The sequence below is a fragment of the Ursus arctos genome, unplaced genomic scaffold, assembly GCF_023065955.2.
Source record: "Ursus arctos isolate Adak ecotype North America unplaced genomic scaffold, UrsArc2.0 scaffold_26, whole genome shotgun sequence".
In the NCBI taxonomy this organism is placed as follows: domain Eukaryota; kingdom Metazoa; phylum Chordata; class Mammalia; order Carnivora; family Ursidae; genus Ursus; species Ursus arctos.
This window is the reverse complement of record NW_026622941.1, coordinates 31036657-31054694: the sequence shown is the minus strand read 5'-3', so window position 1 is coordinate 31054694 and position 18038 is coordinate 31036657. Positions and strand designations below refer to the sequence as shown.

The following is an 18038-nucleotide window of genomic DNA, read 5'->3' as shown; positions in this document are numbered from 1 at the left end:
CATATATTTGTCTTCTTATTTTTTGGTCCTATCCAGGACATCTTGGAACACTCTTGGCTTATTTGATATACTCATTTACTAAAACCAGTTATTGTTATTATGAAGGCAGAGAACAGAAAACAGGGCCCAACTTAAGAAAGTTACTGGTCTCAGTCTCCAAATCTCCTCTCATCTTCACTAGCTACTGCCACTGCAAGGAGCTGTGGTTATGTTTTTATAAATGAAGTTCCTTGTTCCTATGGCACAGTTACATTTGCTATAAAAATTGAAGGGAATGATAGGAACCATGAAAAAATAAGGAACAAGTCATGTAACTAATGGTGGGTATAGGAAAAAAAAAGATTGTTTATTGATAATTCTTTTAAGTAAGGAGTTTGCTTTCTTAAAGGAATAATTAAAATATAATTTGAAATTAGAAAGGATCTTAGGAATATTAAATCTTAAATCCAGGCTCCCCATCTTATAGGTTAAAAACTTGAGACACAGGATGGTCAAATAATTATTCAAAGTCAGGTTTCTAGTAACAGAGTAAAATGATGGAGCAAAGTTAGATTATTGTGATAATCACATGCCCAGTATTGGACTGTTACCCCCCTTAACTCGAGCAGTTTATAGGATTCAGTTAGTAAATGTTGAATTACTTTGTTTTATGATTGGATAAGATCTGTTCCCTGTTCTCAAAGAATTCATTTGCTAGTAGAGCAATAAGAATTCAATTTGTTAGCTACCATTCTAACACCATGTACAAATTGCATAGATTAATTCAAGCTTGGGGTAGTCAGGGAAAGCTTTATAAAGGTACAGATGTTTGGGTTAGGTCTTGAAAAATTACAAAGAGGTTTTTATGCAAGGATGGAGGCTTGGCATTCCAAGTAGAGGGAAAACCACATGCATTTGCATGGTGAATGAAACGATACAAAGTGATCAAGAAATGATCAGTGGTTTGGCGTAGCTGGATATAACTAGATTTGAAAATGGAATGACAGGTAGAATACAGATTAGGAAAATGTTAGATACCATGTTAAATAATTAGGACATTTTGGGGAGAAAACACTGACATTTTAAGGCAAGTTGGCATATGAGGTTTAAAGGAAAAGATTGGTTCAGAAATCAGAATCAATTAAAAAAAGTGATGTCACAAAAGCCAACTGCAGATAAGAATTGAGAAATATGGTGTATGAAGGGTAGCAGAATATGCCTCCCCCAAATATGCCATTTTGATATAAGGATTATTTGAGTGGAAGGCATTTTTTTTTTAAATAAAAACAGATATAAAGATCTCTGCCTCTTCCTATTTGTCTAAAAGCAGGACGTAAATTTGTAAAGGTGTTTCCCCTCCCTTCTGGACTGGGAAGTACAGAAGTTAGTCTCTAGAATGAAAATGGAGGAACCTACATAACAAACTTTACTAACTAGCACTTATCTTCCTTTAGTTTCTCCTTATGTTTACCTTCCCACTGTTTGCTGTTCTAGAAACTAAGTCCTTTTTCCTTTTGTTAATATGCTATGTAAGTCCAGGTTCTAACCAATCTTTGAGTTACTCATCACTGAGTATTCCCATGTGTATGCATGATGTACATGTGAACAAACTTCTGTTTGTTTTTCCTTTGTTAGTCTGTCTTTCATCAGTCTAATTTACAGGACCACAGCCAGGAGAACCTAAGAGGATAGAGGAAAAAGGTTTTTTCCTCCCCTACAGGTTATAAATACGGTCAAATGCTTTTGAAAAGAGGTCAGATAGGATGAAGACTAAAAAAGGTCCACTTAGTTGGAAATGAAAAGTGCTTCTTTGGTGCCTCTTTCTGAGCAGTTTCAGTAGTGTGTGAGAGCAGAAACTAACTAGCTATATGTCAAGGGAAAGATTTAGACATGAGAAAATGGAGATATTTGTTCATGTATTTTTATCTTAAAACTGAATAACGAACAGCTTCAATCATATTCTGTTTCAAGCCTTCAGTCTTTGCAAACTAGATACAACAGATTTCTTTTCTTTTCTTTTCTTTTCTTTTCTTTTCTTTTCTTTTCTTTTCTTTTCTTTTCTTTCTTCCCTTTCTCCTTCTTCTTCTTCTTCTTCTTCTTCTTCTTCTTCTTCTTCTTCTTCTTCTTCTTCTTCTTCTTTTCTTCTTGGTACGGCTCTCCATGGGTTTTCCTGTTCAGACCCACCCATTGGTCAATGGTCCACAAAGGGATAAAAAGCTGTACCTCATGCTGAGAAAAAAAGCACATTCTCTAGCACAACTGTCACTCTTTTCCATAATGGCCTCACCCAGCCTACATTCATTTTCAATGTAACATTTTTTTATTTTTATTTTTTTTTAAAGATTTTATTTATTTATTCGACAGAGATAGAGACAGCCAGCGAGAGAGGGAACACAAGCAGGGGGAGTGGGAGAGGAAGAAGCAGGCTCATAGCAGAGGAGCCTGATGTGGGGCTCGATCCCATAACGCCGGGATCACGCCCTGAGCCGAAGGCAGACGCTTAACCGCTGTGCCACCCAGGCGCCCCTCAATGTAACATTTAAAAAAAAAAAAAAACCCTAAATAGAGATAATCTGTATTAGCAAATTAGTATTATAGACAGAATCCATGTGATTGTTGGCCTTTATCATAATATTGCTAGGAAATATTGGAATATCTTATCCTAAATATTTATGACATAAGTTTTATGCATAAATGTTTTTCTTTAAGAAGCAATTTATATATCTACTTAAATGATGACACAGTTTGAAAAACCTGGAAGGTCTTATTATTTCTTAGTGTTAATGTTAACTGAAATGTTAACACTGATTCTTTCTTAGTGTTGGGATTAGATGAATATGTTTAATGTTCTTATTTTTACATAAAAATACTAAGAAAGAAGGTATTTCAAAATATTTAGAGTCATAAATGTCAGATTCTATTTTTATTTTTATTATTTTTTTGAGATTCTATTTTTAGTCTGTTATTTCCCAGTAGGACTGATATAGTTTGTCTATATATAATTTTAAATTATAGTTTTGAAATTGAGGTTTGTAGCTGGGTAAATTTCAAATTCTTCACATTATTAAAGCAGTTGAATGGCTTGGGTTAGAACTTCCATGTGAGAATTCTTGGGTATAAATTTAGGGAATTATAGAGTTTAAAATACTAATTTTTGAAGGGGAATTATAAAGGTGAATGAATATATCTCTAGCCTTTGAAATATAGTCAATCTCCAGTTATCTGCATGTACAGGAGACCATCCTCTTCTAGGTGGGAGTTTCTCTGACCTGTTGGGAAGCTACCACTGCCTGGATCCAGTTGAAATGGGTTCCGCCCATCCTGCTGGTTTTTAAAGCCTCTCTCTCTCCCCGCCCATGCAAACGGGTGGAATTGCTCATCATCATGCTTCAAACACAATCCTCCTTGCCATCAGCAAGGATAATAATCAGATGAATAGAGGTTGGGAGATTAAATTCTGAATGACATTGGCATTCTAAAATTGGCTGTCATATCTGCAATTCAAATAGCATCTACTTTTTCTTTGTTATGTTAAAATGAAATTAGAAATAATCTTAATAGCCAAATAAGTTAGCCTATGGTTATAATAATTTCCTTAAAATTAATGAGACACTGATTTCAAACAGTAGACCGGTGCTCATTTTCATTTAGACAGTTTGAGTTTATTTTTATCTGTTTAATTATATGGGATTTGTTAAGCTTCACGGTGCAGCTCTAAAGAAGGGAGAGAGCAGAATCCTGGGGGCATGAAGTAGAGAGAGAAAAGATATGATTTTATGTTGGAATGCAAAGAGTTAGCTAGAGCATTCTGAAGAAGTGAAATCTAAATAGAGACTGAAAACATGAGATGTTCAGGCTGGAAAAGGAATTAGGAATTGAGAGGGTGGGGAAGAGTGTCCAGGGAAAGAGGGCAGTATATTTGAAGGTATAGAGGCTAGAGAGAGCATAGCTAATTAGTGAAACTGTTTAAAAATAATCCATCACAACTGCCACCATGAACAACCAAAATTCTTTATTTCAAAGATGAAGGAAGCATGGCCAGAGGAGAGACTGCAGAGGGATTTAGAGATGTACTGAAGGATTTTAAGCAAGGTAGTGACCTGATCAACTTCATATTTTATGAATATCACTGATATTGCAGTGTATGGAACAGATTGGTGGGGACAAGAATTGGCACAGACAGGCTAGTGAGGAGACTTGGAATAATCCAAGTAAGAAATAATGGTGGTGTTAAAGGGGAAGGAAAGAGATTGGTGGGCTCTTGAACTATTTCAGAGATAATAATAGCTCTTGGAGATCAATTAAGTAGATGGAATAGGGAAAAGGGAGTAATTGAGGTTGACTCTCCTGTTTCTAGCTTGGCAGCAGTCGGGACGGTGACTCTCCCGAGGAGGATGGGAATTTTGTTATGGTTTCCACCCCATGATTGGATGAAGTGAGATAGGAAAAAAGGAGTTTGGAAGGAAGAGAATATTCATTTTGAGAAAGACCACTTACTCCTCAAGAAAACGTGGAGCGAGAAAGCCAAAGCTACTACTGCCATTAGCTCTTTCTATAGTCCATGGTTGTGGCTTCTTATAAGAAACCCTTTATTTTATTTGTTATATCATTTTATTTTTATAACAGTATATAAATATTATTTTCCTTTCCCCCTTTTTAAAATACAGTATCCTGCAGTCAAATAGTGTTAGATCTAAAAGGACCTTGGAAATTATGGTTTCTGTCCACAGGTGAGGAAATTGGAGCTCTGAGAGAAGACTGTATGGTACCTGTGGAGTGACAGAAGTAGTGAAACCCAGGTCTCCTAATGGCCACTTTATTGCTCTTTCCACAGTACCTAGCCAGCTCCACATTGATTATTGTGTTTCATTAAAACAAACAAGTGAAATTGAAGACTTGATAAAAGAAAAATATCATTATCACAGAGGAAAGAAAAAATTGCATAAATAAATATATTGTTTACCTAACACATTTTTTTGGTAGTATAGAATTCAATTTTAGATAACCAGGGTTGCAGAAATTCAGTCCCTTCTCAGTATTATCTTTCCTATCCTTCCATTGACCTTCCATCCTGATGAACCTGGAAGGGTTAAAAGTCAGGCAATCTGGTCTTAGGTTTGGTTTTATCTCTAATAAATTGATGAACTCATTCCACTTCTATTGACCCCATTAAAAAAAAAAGAAAAACTCAGATCTTGAAAAATAAGAATTTGGGACCAGATTCTTTTAAAATCCTTTCTTTGGTCTGTCTTTATCATTTATGTTTTCTGTCACTGGTTGTCTTACTTTCTTCCTTAGACTGCTTCTCCTTCTTCATGGCAAATAGGAATTATTTATTTATTTATTTATTTTTAAAGATTTTATTTATTTGAGAGAGAGAGAGAGAGACAGAGAGCACAAGCAAGGGGGGAGGCCAGACGGAGAGGGAGAAGTGGACTCCCCCCCTGAGCTGGAAGCCAAACATGGGGCTTGATCCCAGGACCCTGAGAGATCATGACCTGAGCCCCAGGCAGATGCTTAACCATCTGAGCCACCCAGGCGTCCCCAAAATAGGAACCTTTTAAAAAACCTAGGTACAGTAAGTCAGTGAGGTGTATGTCTAGCATAGCCCTTTTTTTTCTTAAATATTTTATTTATTTATTTGAGAGAGAGGGAGCTCACGTGTGATGCACAAGTGCAAGGGGGTGCTGCGAGGAGGGGCAGAGGGAAAGAATCCAAGCAGACTCCTTGCCAAGTGTGGAGCCCTCTGGGGCCACAGGGCTTGGTGTAAAGTGGGACTAGATGCAGGGCTTGATCTAACGACACCAAGATCATGACCTGAGCCGAAATCAAGAGTCAGATGCTTAACCGACTGAGCCAACCAGGTGCCCCAGCATAGTCTTTTTATAGATTAAATAGAATAGGACCAGATTTTGGTTCGTTCTGTTAGCAACATATCACCATATTTACTTTCCTTCTTTAAAAATAGGCCTTGATCAGGAAGAGAAGCAGAAGAGGAAAGTATGAGAATCTGGAGTAGATGGGGGTTGGATGTAGGGTGGGTATAATGCTGTGGTTTTCCAAGTAGAGAGAGGACACCCTAGGAGGTATGCATGTTGATTTACTGGGTTTTGGAGGGAAAATATTGGAACTTCTCTTTGTATATATTTTTAATTTCTTTCTTTACAAAATTCTGCTTTTGTGTATATCATAATACATGACACATCAATAGAGTATGTGCATATCATTTATAATGAATACATATACATATATATTATGAGAGTGTGCTTCAAGATGTTAAGCTGACAGAAGGATATGCTTAAACAAGTTTGGAAACCATTGGTGAGGAATTTGCAAAAAAGGCAAGTCAGGGGCATCAAGATAAATATTATGTCCTTAATTTCTCACTTTTGGTTATTGTCTTCCCTGGAAATAAAGAGAAGAAACTTAAAACAAAAATAACAACAAACAGCATTTTGATGGCAGAATTAATTTTAACTGACTCTTTAACTTGTTAGAGTTGTAGAAAAGCATTCACCCACAAAAGTATTCAAGATTAATTTTATTCTTGTTCATGATTTTTGGGATTGTCAAATTGACTCAGTATAATTTAATTTATTTAAACTTTACAACTGAAGAGGCAGTAGTAGATTACGTAGTGTTTTAAAAAGATTTGGTGAGGAATTTTTAAGTTTTGTGTTTTTCAGTTTTTTCCATTCATTTTATTTTATTTTTTCCAATTATTTCTCACAGAATAAGACCACAGCTTGCCAAAGAGAAGATTGAAGGATGCCATATTTGTACATCTGTCACACCAGGAGAACCTCAGGTCTTCCTAGGGAAAGATAAAGCTTTTACTTTTGATTATGTGTTTGACATTGAATCTCAGCAAGAGCAGATCTACACTCAATGTATAGAAAAACTGATAGAAGGTTGTTTTGAAGGATACAATGCTACGGTTTTTGCCTATGGACAAGTAAGTACCAAATTATTTTCATAGAAGCTGTAACTTTTCAGAAGTGTCAGTTCACTTGCACTTTTATTTTTGTTTCTTGAACTTATTAATATCAAGCATGCATTTTTCTTTGTTCTTTTATTCAGACTGGAGCTGGCAAAACATATACAATGGGAACAGGATTTGATGTTAACATCATTGAGGAAGAACAGGGTATTATCTCTCGTGCTGTTAAACACCTTTTCAAGAGTATTGAAGAAAAAAAACACACTGCAATTAAAAATGGGCTTCCTCCTCCAGATTTTAAAGTGAACGCCCAATTCTTAGAGGTAATAGTATAATTGTATCATTAGTTTCCTTTATATCTTATCCTTAAAACCGTAACCCTTATGATTTTATACTGCCAGTTTCTAGTATAGTATTTGGCACTTAGTGCTTAATAAGTAACATTTGAGTAAATTAATTTTAGGTAATAGGTCATGGTAACAATAGATAATAAGTAATAAATACTCTTTCTTGTTGGTATTAAAAATTATAAACACTTGACCAGAGTCCATAGAGTAAAATAATTAATGTTTATTTCAGACTCCATCTTATAATTACTGTTGTAATGTAGTCAGGCTTACAAAGATCTGGGAACTCAGCAGCTAAGGAGGGAAGATGTGCGGAATAATAGGATTGAGGCTGTAGTAGCACTAACTGGGCTGCAGAAGCTGGTATTGCTACAAGGATAGGCCTATGTTTTATGCAATGTCCAAAGGTTGGGGCAGGTTTGGATTAATTTAGGGCAGTCTGGTCTGGTGGGAGGAACATGACAGTAAGGGGACATCTGGGATTTGAGCAATATTGCAGTTAGGTGGATGGCAGCGTTATAATTCTGGGTGCTTGGTCCAAAGAGTGTTCTAGTCTAGTTCTAGCTTGGATTGCCTGAACTAATCATTTTAATCATTGATGAAATAGTTTGTTTGGCATTATATAGCACAAAATAGAAAACTTAATTCAAATTAACATCAGTTATCTTACTGCTGATTTTAAGGGACATCCCAATTTAGTAAAAACTAAGAATAATGTAGCTATGTACTTCTTACCAAAAGAAAGTTAATTAGTGGTGAAAAAAGAAAAGAAACAGTGTTCTTCTGCCTTCCCTTTCACCATCCAAACGTTGTTAGGCATTGTGACTTCAAGCTATTGATAGAAAAATAGGTGTCTGCATTCTCTTCTAAGGTGTAATCTTCTTTGCCAGTATTGATACAGAAACACTAATATCATTGCTGACCTTGGAAAAATACTAAGTATTAATTTTTAGATGCATTAAGAAAGGTTGTGGGACAATAGGAAATATTTTTTGCTGAAGTAGTAAAATTTCTTAAAATCTTCCCTAAGCTTTGGATTTGTCTGCATTTGGTATTTCTGAGTTTACTTATATTTGTAAATATTTGTTTATCTCTTATAAATGATTAACAGATCATTTTAGCTAGTTTCCAGCACATTAGTCATGATTAAGTCATTTACTGTTCTTACTCTTACAAAGAAATCTGGCATTTATTTGTATTTGTAATAATAATTGTATCATTCATTTTTATGTGTTATTTTAAAGAAATATGTTATTTTGAAGATGTTTTAAGATATGTTTGAAAGATAATATGCAATTTTTGTTAATAGCCATGAGGCAGTTTCTGCTAAAATTAAGCTTATAATAATTCTTTTTGATAGCTATATAATGAAGAGGTCCTTGACTTATTTGATACCACTCGTGATATTGATGCAAAAAATAAAAAATCAAATATAAGAATTCATGAAGATTCAGCTGGAGGAATTTATACTGTGGGAGTCACAACACGTACTGTGAATACAGAATCAGAGGTGACATTTATGTTAAAGTTAAAATAGAGCATATTTGGCTTTATTTAATAATCAGCTTTACTGATAGTTTGCTTAAGATCAAGAATGAGATTTGTATTCTCATATGTAATATGGAGTTAAAATCTTGTCTTCTTTCCCCATTTTTTTTATATCAGGATTTTATTATCTACAATGTCAGGGCTATGATAAAGTCAGTACATTTATCATAGCATGAAAAGAATCTAAGGCAATGTATGTATAGTTTTCTTTCACAGCTAGAGAAAGAGAGATCATTGAAGGTGAAGGATGAGACCCCAATCCTTTTGTTCCTTTTGCTGTCACATATGTAGGATAATACCATGGTTCCTAAAGGGAAACTATTAAGAAAACTTATAGAAAAGTATTTCAAGAGAAGATATACAGAAGGGCCCCAGCAATTCAAGTTGCTCAGTTTGTTCCCAAGTGTTCTACTGTTAACAGTTTTGGAATGGAAGCTGCAAATGTCAGCAAATGACAAACAATGGAATCTCAGTGTTTTCTCCTATTAAAAAAATAATACACTATTATACTGAGAAGTTCAGCTCAGAAAGTGCCTGTAACAAATAATATGAAAATCCACATCTTTTATATCTCCCTAATATGGTAGGTTTTGACCATTAGCTTAGATTTCTGATTGTATGGTGTCTTGTTTAAATATTGCTCAAGTAAAATCTTTCTTTTCCTTTTCCAGATGATGCAGTGTTTGAAGCTGGGTGCTTTATCCCGGACCACAGCTAGTACCCAGATGAATGTTCAGAGCTCTCGTTCACATGCCATTTTTACCATTCATTTGTGTCAAACCAGAATGTGTCCACAAATAGATGCTGTGAGTTTTTAGTTCTAATTTCTTTCTTTCCTTCCTTCCTTCCTTCCTTCCTTCCTTCCTTCCTTCCTTCCTTCCTTCTTTCTTTTCTTTTCTTTTCTTTTCTTTTCTTTTCTTTTCTTTTCCTTCTTTTCAAGATTTTATTTATTTATGTAGCTGAGCAGGGAGCCCGATGCAGGACTCTGGGATCATGACCTGAGCTGAAGCAGACACTTAGCCGATTGAGCCACCCAGTTCTAATTTCTTACACTTGTCAGCTTCATTTTCCTAAGAATCCACATAAATCCCAGGACAGTACATTTAAGCCAAATTTAGTTTGGCTAATCATTCCTTTTCCTAATGAGATGCTTCTGATTATATTTAAACTGAAGCTGGCCAACTATGTAAGATTTTGAAATTAAAAAATGGATATGTGTCTGCAGCAGCCAGAAAGCAAGCTGTGGCTTGATGGTGACGGATATAGTTACCCGAGACCCTTTGCTTTGAAGACTCTGTGCCTTACAGGTTTCTTTTCATCAACGTAAGCAAAGCCTCAGTTGATGACAGCTGGTTTCTGACTGGCAAGCTTCTTTCTACCTTTGTCTAATAAGCTTATTGCCAGTAGACTTTTTTACATTTACATTTATTTGGCTACTTGCCTATTTTTGAATATTATATGTATTAAAATATATTTATATTTAATTATTTAATATATGTATAATGAGGGCAAGTTGGGGTTTGAGGATATTTAGTGTCACATTAATAAAATATTTTTGGTTATTTCCTTCAACTGCAGGAAAATGCGATTGATAATAAGGTGATTTCTGAATCATCACAGCTGAATGAATTTGAAACCTTGACTGCAAAGTTTCATTTTGTTGATCTGGCAGGATCAGAAAGACTGAAGCGTACTGGAGCTACAGGCGAGAGGGCGAAAGAAGGCATTTCCATCAACTGTGGGCTTGTATGTCCTTTTCCCTTTTGTAATACATAATACCCAAGTGGAAATCCTTCATGTGCTGAGCTGAGAAATGAAAGTTATAGTAAACTTATAAACTTAGGAGTAATGCACATTATAGGCTTTCTTTCTTTAAAACATTGCAAATTTTTACATGTGTATAAATTTAGTTGGATTAAATTTTATGATATATGCATAAAATAATATATATAGTAGAAATGATTTTAAGAATTCTGCCCACCTTTAAAAATAAATTGTCAAAATCAGCATTTAATATTAAATATTTCATGAGACAACTTTCAAATTAGGTTATTTTGATAACATTTTATGACAATCATTTTATTTTGGGAATTACAGCCAATTTTTAAAAAAGTAATGATTGTTTTAAAATGAGAATTTTCATGTATTATATTAAGAGTTAATTTTAATACCATGCCACCTAGTGGTGTTTTTGATTGCAAAACACCTTGCGTTTGCTAGTATAATTAATGCTTTCATTATATGGAAGAGAAAGTTTTAGGGCAAGTTTTTGTATAATAAACCTTTTCCTATTGACTTCATTATAAAATTGGACATTTGTTCCTGCATAAAAGTAATGGCATCCTTAAATTTCTGTGATGCAAATAGCATCAGGGTTGTGTTTTCTGCGTTGCTTTCCACCCTCCCTTCCTAGAGCTGGGGACTCTAATCAGATGGTCCTATTTTACTATTGCCCAGTATCTGCTCCTAGATGATTGTAACTTTTTTGGTGTGGAAATTAACAACCAAGGCTGAGTAGAGAGAGCCAGACTTCCCAACTCCAACACCCATCTTGATGCTTATGCTATGGTTCAATATTGTGTTAAAGGGAGTGACCTGGATCCTAGACATTGCGTATTGATCTGAATTTCTTAGAAGATAAAATCACAGTGGAATTTCCATTTGTGCTGTCAGGAAAAAACAAAAGCCATTGATCTGTTTTCTTGTTGAAGCCACTGAAACATGTTCAGGTCCATTTGGTAAAGTTTCAGTGTGGCCAGTGATTAAAACTGAAGCTTCTCTGGAGAAGGACAACTAAGACACAATGTGATGCTGATGTCGGTCTCTGCAGGATCCGTTGGTCCTGACAAAGACATGGTTTTAGCTGTTTGCATTACTGACCAAGGTCTAGGTTAGTGCTTATGCTGTAGGTGCCAGTTCAGTGTGGTAGGAAAAACCGTAGGAGTGTCAGGAGGACTGACTAGAGACTTCTGTAATTTGACCTACTTTTTAAATACTGGATGAATAGCACATATTCATTGTATTTCTAAAGATATACTTGTGTTAGGAACACCTTGTTCAGAGAAATCATACTGGTATTTTTATTATGGTTAAAGAAGGTTTTGTTTTTCCATAAGGAAGCTATATTGCTATAAGAAAGTTTCATGACTTTGTTAAACTGCCTACAGATTTTATTTCTTCATTGAGTTGAGAAGAATTTGAAACCTCAGTTGACAATTTTCTGAGGATACAACCTGATGCTCTGATAATTCTAGGGATGGTTAGATGGTGCCTATTTTATCACATTTCTATTTTTAAAGAAAATCTCTGAATAGAAGTTTAGATACTTGTGAGTTATGGGTGTATTATGGTACTAAATTTTGAGTAGTGTCAGTTTTTAGTAGTTAAAAAGACTTTGAAGTATACTTCATATTTCAAAATACAAATGTGAAACAAAACCAAACGTTCTCAATTCTATCATGTCTCCAATTTATTCTTTATAAGCCTTTTTATTTAAGAGTATTATAATTACTAAAACTTTATTACTTCCTTCTCTTTCTCTCTCTCTATCAGTTGGCACTTGGCAATGTAATAAGTGCGTTGGGAGATAAGAGCAAGAGGGCCACCCATGTTCCCTATAGAGATTCTAAGCTGACGAGACTGCTACAGGATTCCCTTGGGGGTAATAGGTATGCATAAGTGATTATCCTCCATATTCCTGAATTTCACGTACTCATTAATTTTAAAGTAAATTTGTGAAGTGATTTATAAGAACTTTTTTATTATAAAGCAAATTAATAAATGAGGGACTAATAATTTTTAAGTACCTAAAATGTGTGAGTCCTTTTGTATGTGATTATTTCACAAAATCCTTAATACATCCCTGTTGTAGGTGGTGTTGTTTCTATTTTACAGATAAGGAAATTGAAATCCAGAGAGGTTAAGTAATGTATTCAGAGTCACTTAGCTTATAAGTGAATTTCATAGCATGTACTTTTTCTACTATATCACAATTTCTGCTGTAAGTGCTTGGCACATAGCAGATGCCTAATAAAATTTTGTTGAAAAATACATGCTGTCTTCTAAGTAATTACAGGGTAATGAAATATTGATGCTTTTTACAAAGTCTCCTAAATTTTTTTTTTAAGATTTTATTTATTTATTTGAGACAGAAAGAGAGAGAGAGCATGCATTAGCATGGCGGGGGTGGGGTGGGGGGGAGCAGACTCTCTGCTGAGCAAGGAGCGGACATGGGGCTCCATCCCAGGACCCTGAAATCACAACCTGAGCTGAAGGCAGACGTAACGGACTGAGCCACCCAGGCACCCCAAAGTCTCCTAAAATGTAACAGTTTTTTACATATGGAAAAACTTTCTTTTTAATATCAATTGAATGAAATATAGGATGTTTGCTGTTTATTAACTTTGCCAATATCACTGATATTCTTTTTTCCATACTTCAGATAATTCTGATCTATTTCATCAGCTAAACTCATTCTTTTGGTAATGCATTCCTTTTTGTAAACATCAACATGAATTCCTTTTTTGAACAACTATTCAAAGAATTTTGATAATATAAAATATATTTAGATTTAGGAGTAAAGTTTTGTTTTACAGAATTCAACTGTAACTCAATTATTTTTATATTTCTTCCTTTTATGTAAAGTTTGCATTGTCTTCACTCATTCTTTAAGCACATTCTGTGTATAGGTACAATATTGCTTGCATTGTTGCATATTTCTTCTCCTCTATATTTTCATGCTGACCTTTAGTATCAATCTGGGTCTTCCTATAATGAGACCAATTTTTGTTTTTTAAGCCAAATATAAATTTTTCAAGTTTGCTAAATTGTAGATCTTTCCTATATTTATTTCTTAACTATAAAACAAAGCAGAGATGATAAATGTCCTCCCCTTACAAGTTTTAATACTTTTGAGTACTTTAATGGTTCTGAAAGTTTGCTTGCCCTATAAGCAGTCTAAGATATTTGCACTGTGGGTCTTGAATTCCTCTGGAGTTTCAGATTGGCTATAGCTAAATTGAGATTGGCTACAGTCTCAGATGTTCCTTATTCATTTCCTTACTGAGTGGTAACTCTTCAGCAAAAAAAAAACCTCTTCTAATCCCATCCTTAGTGAGTCTCAATTCCTGCTTAAAATTTTGAAATTGAACTTCTACTTCAAAAGCATTATACTTTGTATAACCCTTAGAGAACAGAATACCTTTGTATTGTAAAGTCTGTACAAATTACTATTAAAAGAAAAATTAGGGGGTGCCTGCATGGCTCAGTCGTTGGGTGTCTGCCTTAGGCTCAGGTTGTGATCTCAGGGTCCTGGGATGGAGACCCTGCTCAGTGGGGAGTCTGCTTCTCCCTCTGCTGCTCCCCCTGCTCGTGCTCTCTCACTCTGTCAAATAAATAAATAAAATCTTAAAAAAAAAGTTAGATAAAAGATATTATCGGAAATAAACTGTATCTATTATGTGCATAACTTAGTGACTTTTATTTTCTTAACCAAACTGGCTTTCATAAATTTGTAATGTTTAATATAACATTACAACAAATTTATAGCAAAAATTCTGAAAAAGACAGAAAAATGTAAAGCACAGGTAAAAATCAATTATATTTCTGTTTCCTACAAGTAATTACTGTTAACATTGTGATGTATTTCCTCCCTAATGTATGATATAATATGATACATGATATAACATAATAAATAATATATAAGATATATACTATAATAACCTATTACGTGATATGGTTTCCTTTAAAACAGAATTGTGGTCTTATATAAACTTTAAAAGTAAACAGCTTTAATGTTTTCTTTGAAGTTTTCATAAATACAGCCATTCTTGAAATTCGTATCTTTGGGATTTTATTTAATACGTGATCTTTTCCCTATACAATAAATCTTAGCTCCTCTCATTCCTGACTTTCACCATCTCCTTAAGCACTTGATCCCAATGCTTCTCAAAATATTGTGAAGGGCAGGTTCTTCTACCCCACTCCCCAATTTGTGGTGGGTTAATACTGTGCATGACTATACTCAGCTTGACCATTTGTGACTTCCCAGGTAAGTTTGAAAACACTTGAACTGCTCTGTACTACATTCAATGAGATGAGATCATTGATTACAGCAAGTTCAAATGTTGTAAAGTGTAAAATGCTTACTCTCAATTTCTGTACTTATTGTGAACGTGTAACAAATATTAGACTCTCACCAAAATGGGGGCTACACTTTGAGTAGTCCCGTTCTTGAATCAGTGTCCGTAACCATCACTCTTAACTTGATTACTTTATTTTCTTCATCAAAAGAGAGAGCTAGAGATGCATGAATTATTTTTTTTTTAAGATTTTATTTATTTGAGAGAGAGACAGCACAAGCAGGGGACAGGGGCAGAGGCAGAAGGAGAGGGACGAGCAAATTCCCTGTTGAGCAGAGAGCCCTTTTATGCGGGGCTTGATCCCAGGATCCTGAGATCGTAACCTGAGCTGAAGTACTGACTGAGCTACCCAGGTGCCTCTTCATGAATTATTTTAACTTTCTCATCTCTAATAAGTAAATATTATGTATACGTGACACACAGCACAATTACTAATGACCTACTAGATCCCAATATTGTGTTATACAAAGTATATTAATGAATGAACCTTGATGATCCTTATCCTCTAGGAGTTCAGGGTCTAAGAGTTGGGGGTCTATACAATTTTAATATAATAATAATAATATCAACAAAGAAGAGATACATAAAGGATATGAGGAAAAGAAAGAGAGTAGGCAAATCGATGGCTGAATTCTTGGACTAGATGGTACCTGTGTTGAGTCTTGGATAATACTAAGAGTAAATACAGATGGACAAGCATTGTTAAGGGTTAAAGATGGGTGGAATGGGACCCCTTTTAAAAGGGTTACTATGAGTGCTGTGTTGAGATTTTTGGGGGAAGGTGGCACGGACTATCATGCCACCTGGAGGCTACACGTTAGGAGGCCAGGAGGCTACAGGTTAGAATTGATGGGTATGAAATTCCTACCAGGGTGGGTAAATTAGCTCTTTAATTGCAGTTCCCGTACATTTTCTAACTAGTGTGTAAGTGCTGATTATAATCTCCATGTCTGTTTCATTGACAGACAGAATAGCTGGGGCATACTAAGCATTTCACTATCCTATTCTTTGGTTGTCAAAGCAATTCATCTTGACCATAAAGTACTGTTTTCCTTTTTTTTTTTTTTTTAAAGATTTTATTTATTTGACAGAGAGAGAGACAGCCAGTGAGAAAAGGAACACAGGCAGGGGGAGCAGGAGAAGAAGAAGCAGGCTCCCAGTGGATGAGCCTGATGTGGGGCTCAATCCCAGGACTCTGGGATCACGCCCTGAGCCAAAGGCAGACGCTTAACGACTGAGCCACCCAGGCGCCCCTGTTTCCCATTTTTATCTGTGTAATCTGGCCCAAAACTCAGGAAATTTGACCACTCAGTCACAGATGAGGTTTTTATTATAAAACATGTGGATTTACTAAATAATTCTTCTTGTTCTGATAGAATTTTTTGTAAATTTCTTTGCTGACATAAAAAATCAGGATACAGGTAGGGCACCTGGGTGGCTCAGTCGGTTAAGCATCTGCCTTCGGCTCAGGTCATGATTTCAGGGTCCTGGGATTGAGCCCTACGTCAGGCTCCCTGCCTAGCTTGTGCTGTCTCTCTCGCTGTCTCGCTCTCTCTGTCAAATAAATAAAGTCTTAAAAAAATCAGGTTACAAGTAATTAAAAAGAAGAAAAATGTAAAATCCTGAAATATTAAGTAGGTAATGAAAGAAGTGATTTTTGAATAGTTGGTCATTCTTATGGATAGATTAAATTCTAGAATTATTTGTTTGCATTGCTTCAGAAATATTTTGTAAAGAGGTGAGAAATAAATATATGCACTTGTACTTTCTCTAAGTATTAGGGGTAAAAGAAGGATAATATAATTTGATTTTCCCCAATTTCACCTAAGTAAAAATCTTTTTCCTAAAGATAGTCTTAAAGCATGGGGACTTTTAAATTTGCTTTTATTTTTAAATTGGTAGTATCAGTCTTTTAGTATCTTGAAGATAAAATACTCTTCAAAAGGCAGGATATTAAAAATGCTTATTTCAGTGTTTTACTTGCTTTTTTCTGTAAACCTAATTATGCTTTTTAACTTTCAGCCAAACAATCATGATAGCATGTGTTAGCCCTTCAGACAGAGATTTTATGGAAACCTTAAATACCTTGAAATATGCCAATCGAGCTAGAAATATCAAGAACAAGGTGATGGTCAATCAGGACAGAGCTAGTCAGCAAATCAATGCACTTCGTGGTGAGATCACACGGCTTCAGATGGAGCTCATGGAGTACAAAACCGTGAGTGAATGGGTTTGACTTTGCATTTTGTGGTGCGTCTTGTGAAGACAGTGATGTCTTTGTGATGGCTTATACGTACATGTGTCCAGAGTCTCTTGTCTGTCCAAACAGCGGCTTCCTTCCTTTTGAAGATAGAATTCTCTAGTTTTCCTTGTGGGTAACCTTTAATATTGTTCAGTCTATCAACCTGACCACCTCTTGTTTCAAAAGGGCTTCCTTAGTCACTTTCTTCAGTGACACATACACCACAGAGGGATGTAGTAGAGGGAAAAAGATCTCTTTTGCTTTGAGGCTACGAAAACAGAAGGGTTTTTTGTTGTAGAGGTGTAGTATCCTTAAACAAAACTCCTGTATATTTAAGACCCTTTAGCAAACAGGGAACTATTTTCCTTTCCTAGGGTAAAAGAATAATTGACGAGGAGGGTGTGGAAAGCATCAATGACATGTTTCATGAGAATGCTATGCTGCAGACTGAAAATAATAACCTGCGTGTAAGAATTAAAGCCATGCAAGAGACAGTTGATGCACTGAGGACCAGAATCACACAGCTTGTTAGTGATCAAGCCAACCAGGTTCTTGCCAGAGCAGGTATGTGTGTAAGGTGGGATGAGTGAGGGATTAACACTTGGAGGACAGAGAACATTCTTCGTGTTCATGAATTACCTGGAATATTTGAAGTAGAAATAATCAATCTGTGTATATATACAGTCTGTGATTTTAAGTTAAGTAATTTATAAATAATACATTCTTGAAGAAACAAAATGTGGCCTTTGCATTTGTAATATTATTTTATTGTCTGCTTATATAGCTAAGGGTAGGAAATCTGCTGTATGAATTGTGTTTCAAAGCATTATTGTTTTGTTTCT

General features: G+C 35.2%; 1 protein-coding gene across 11 annotated transcripts in view; it reads left to right on the top strand.

The window, feature by feature from the left end:
• KIF21A (kinesin family member 21A) overlaps positions 1-18038 on the top strand; it is a 163136-nt gene that overhangs the window by 82883 nt on the left and 62215 nt on the right. For all 11 annotated transcript variants that reach the window (XM_026502108.4, XM_026502104.4, XM_026502107.4 and 8 more), the window contains exons 2-9: positions 6712-6934; positions 7060-7242; positions 8627-8776; positions 9486-9620; positions 10393-10560; positions 12367-12482; positions 16977-17172; positions 17571-17760. In XM_026502108.4, the coding sequence (XP_026357893.2) occupies positions 6712-6934; positions 7060-7242; positions 8627-8776; positions 9486-9620; positions 10393-10560; positions 12367-12482; positions 16977-17172; positions 17571-17760 (1361 nt within the window). The remainder of the gene's footprint in view (positions 1-6711; positions 6935-7059; positions 7243-8626; positions 8777-9485; positions 9621-10392; positions 10561-12366; positions 12483-16976; positions 17173-17570; positions 17761-18038) is intronic.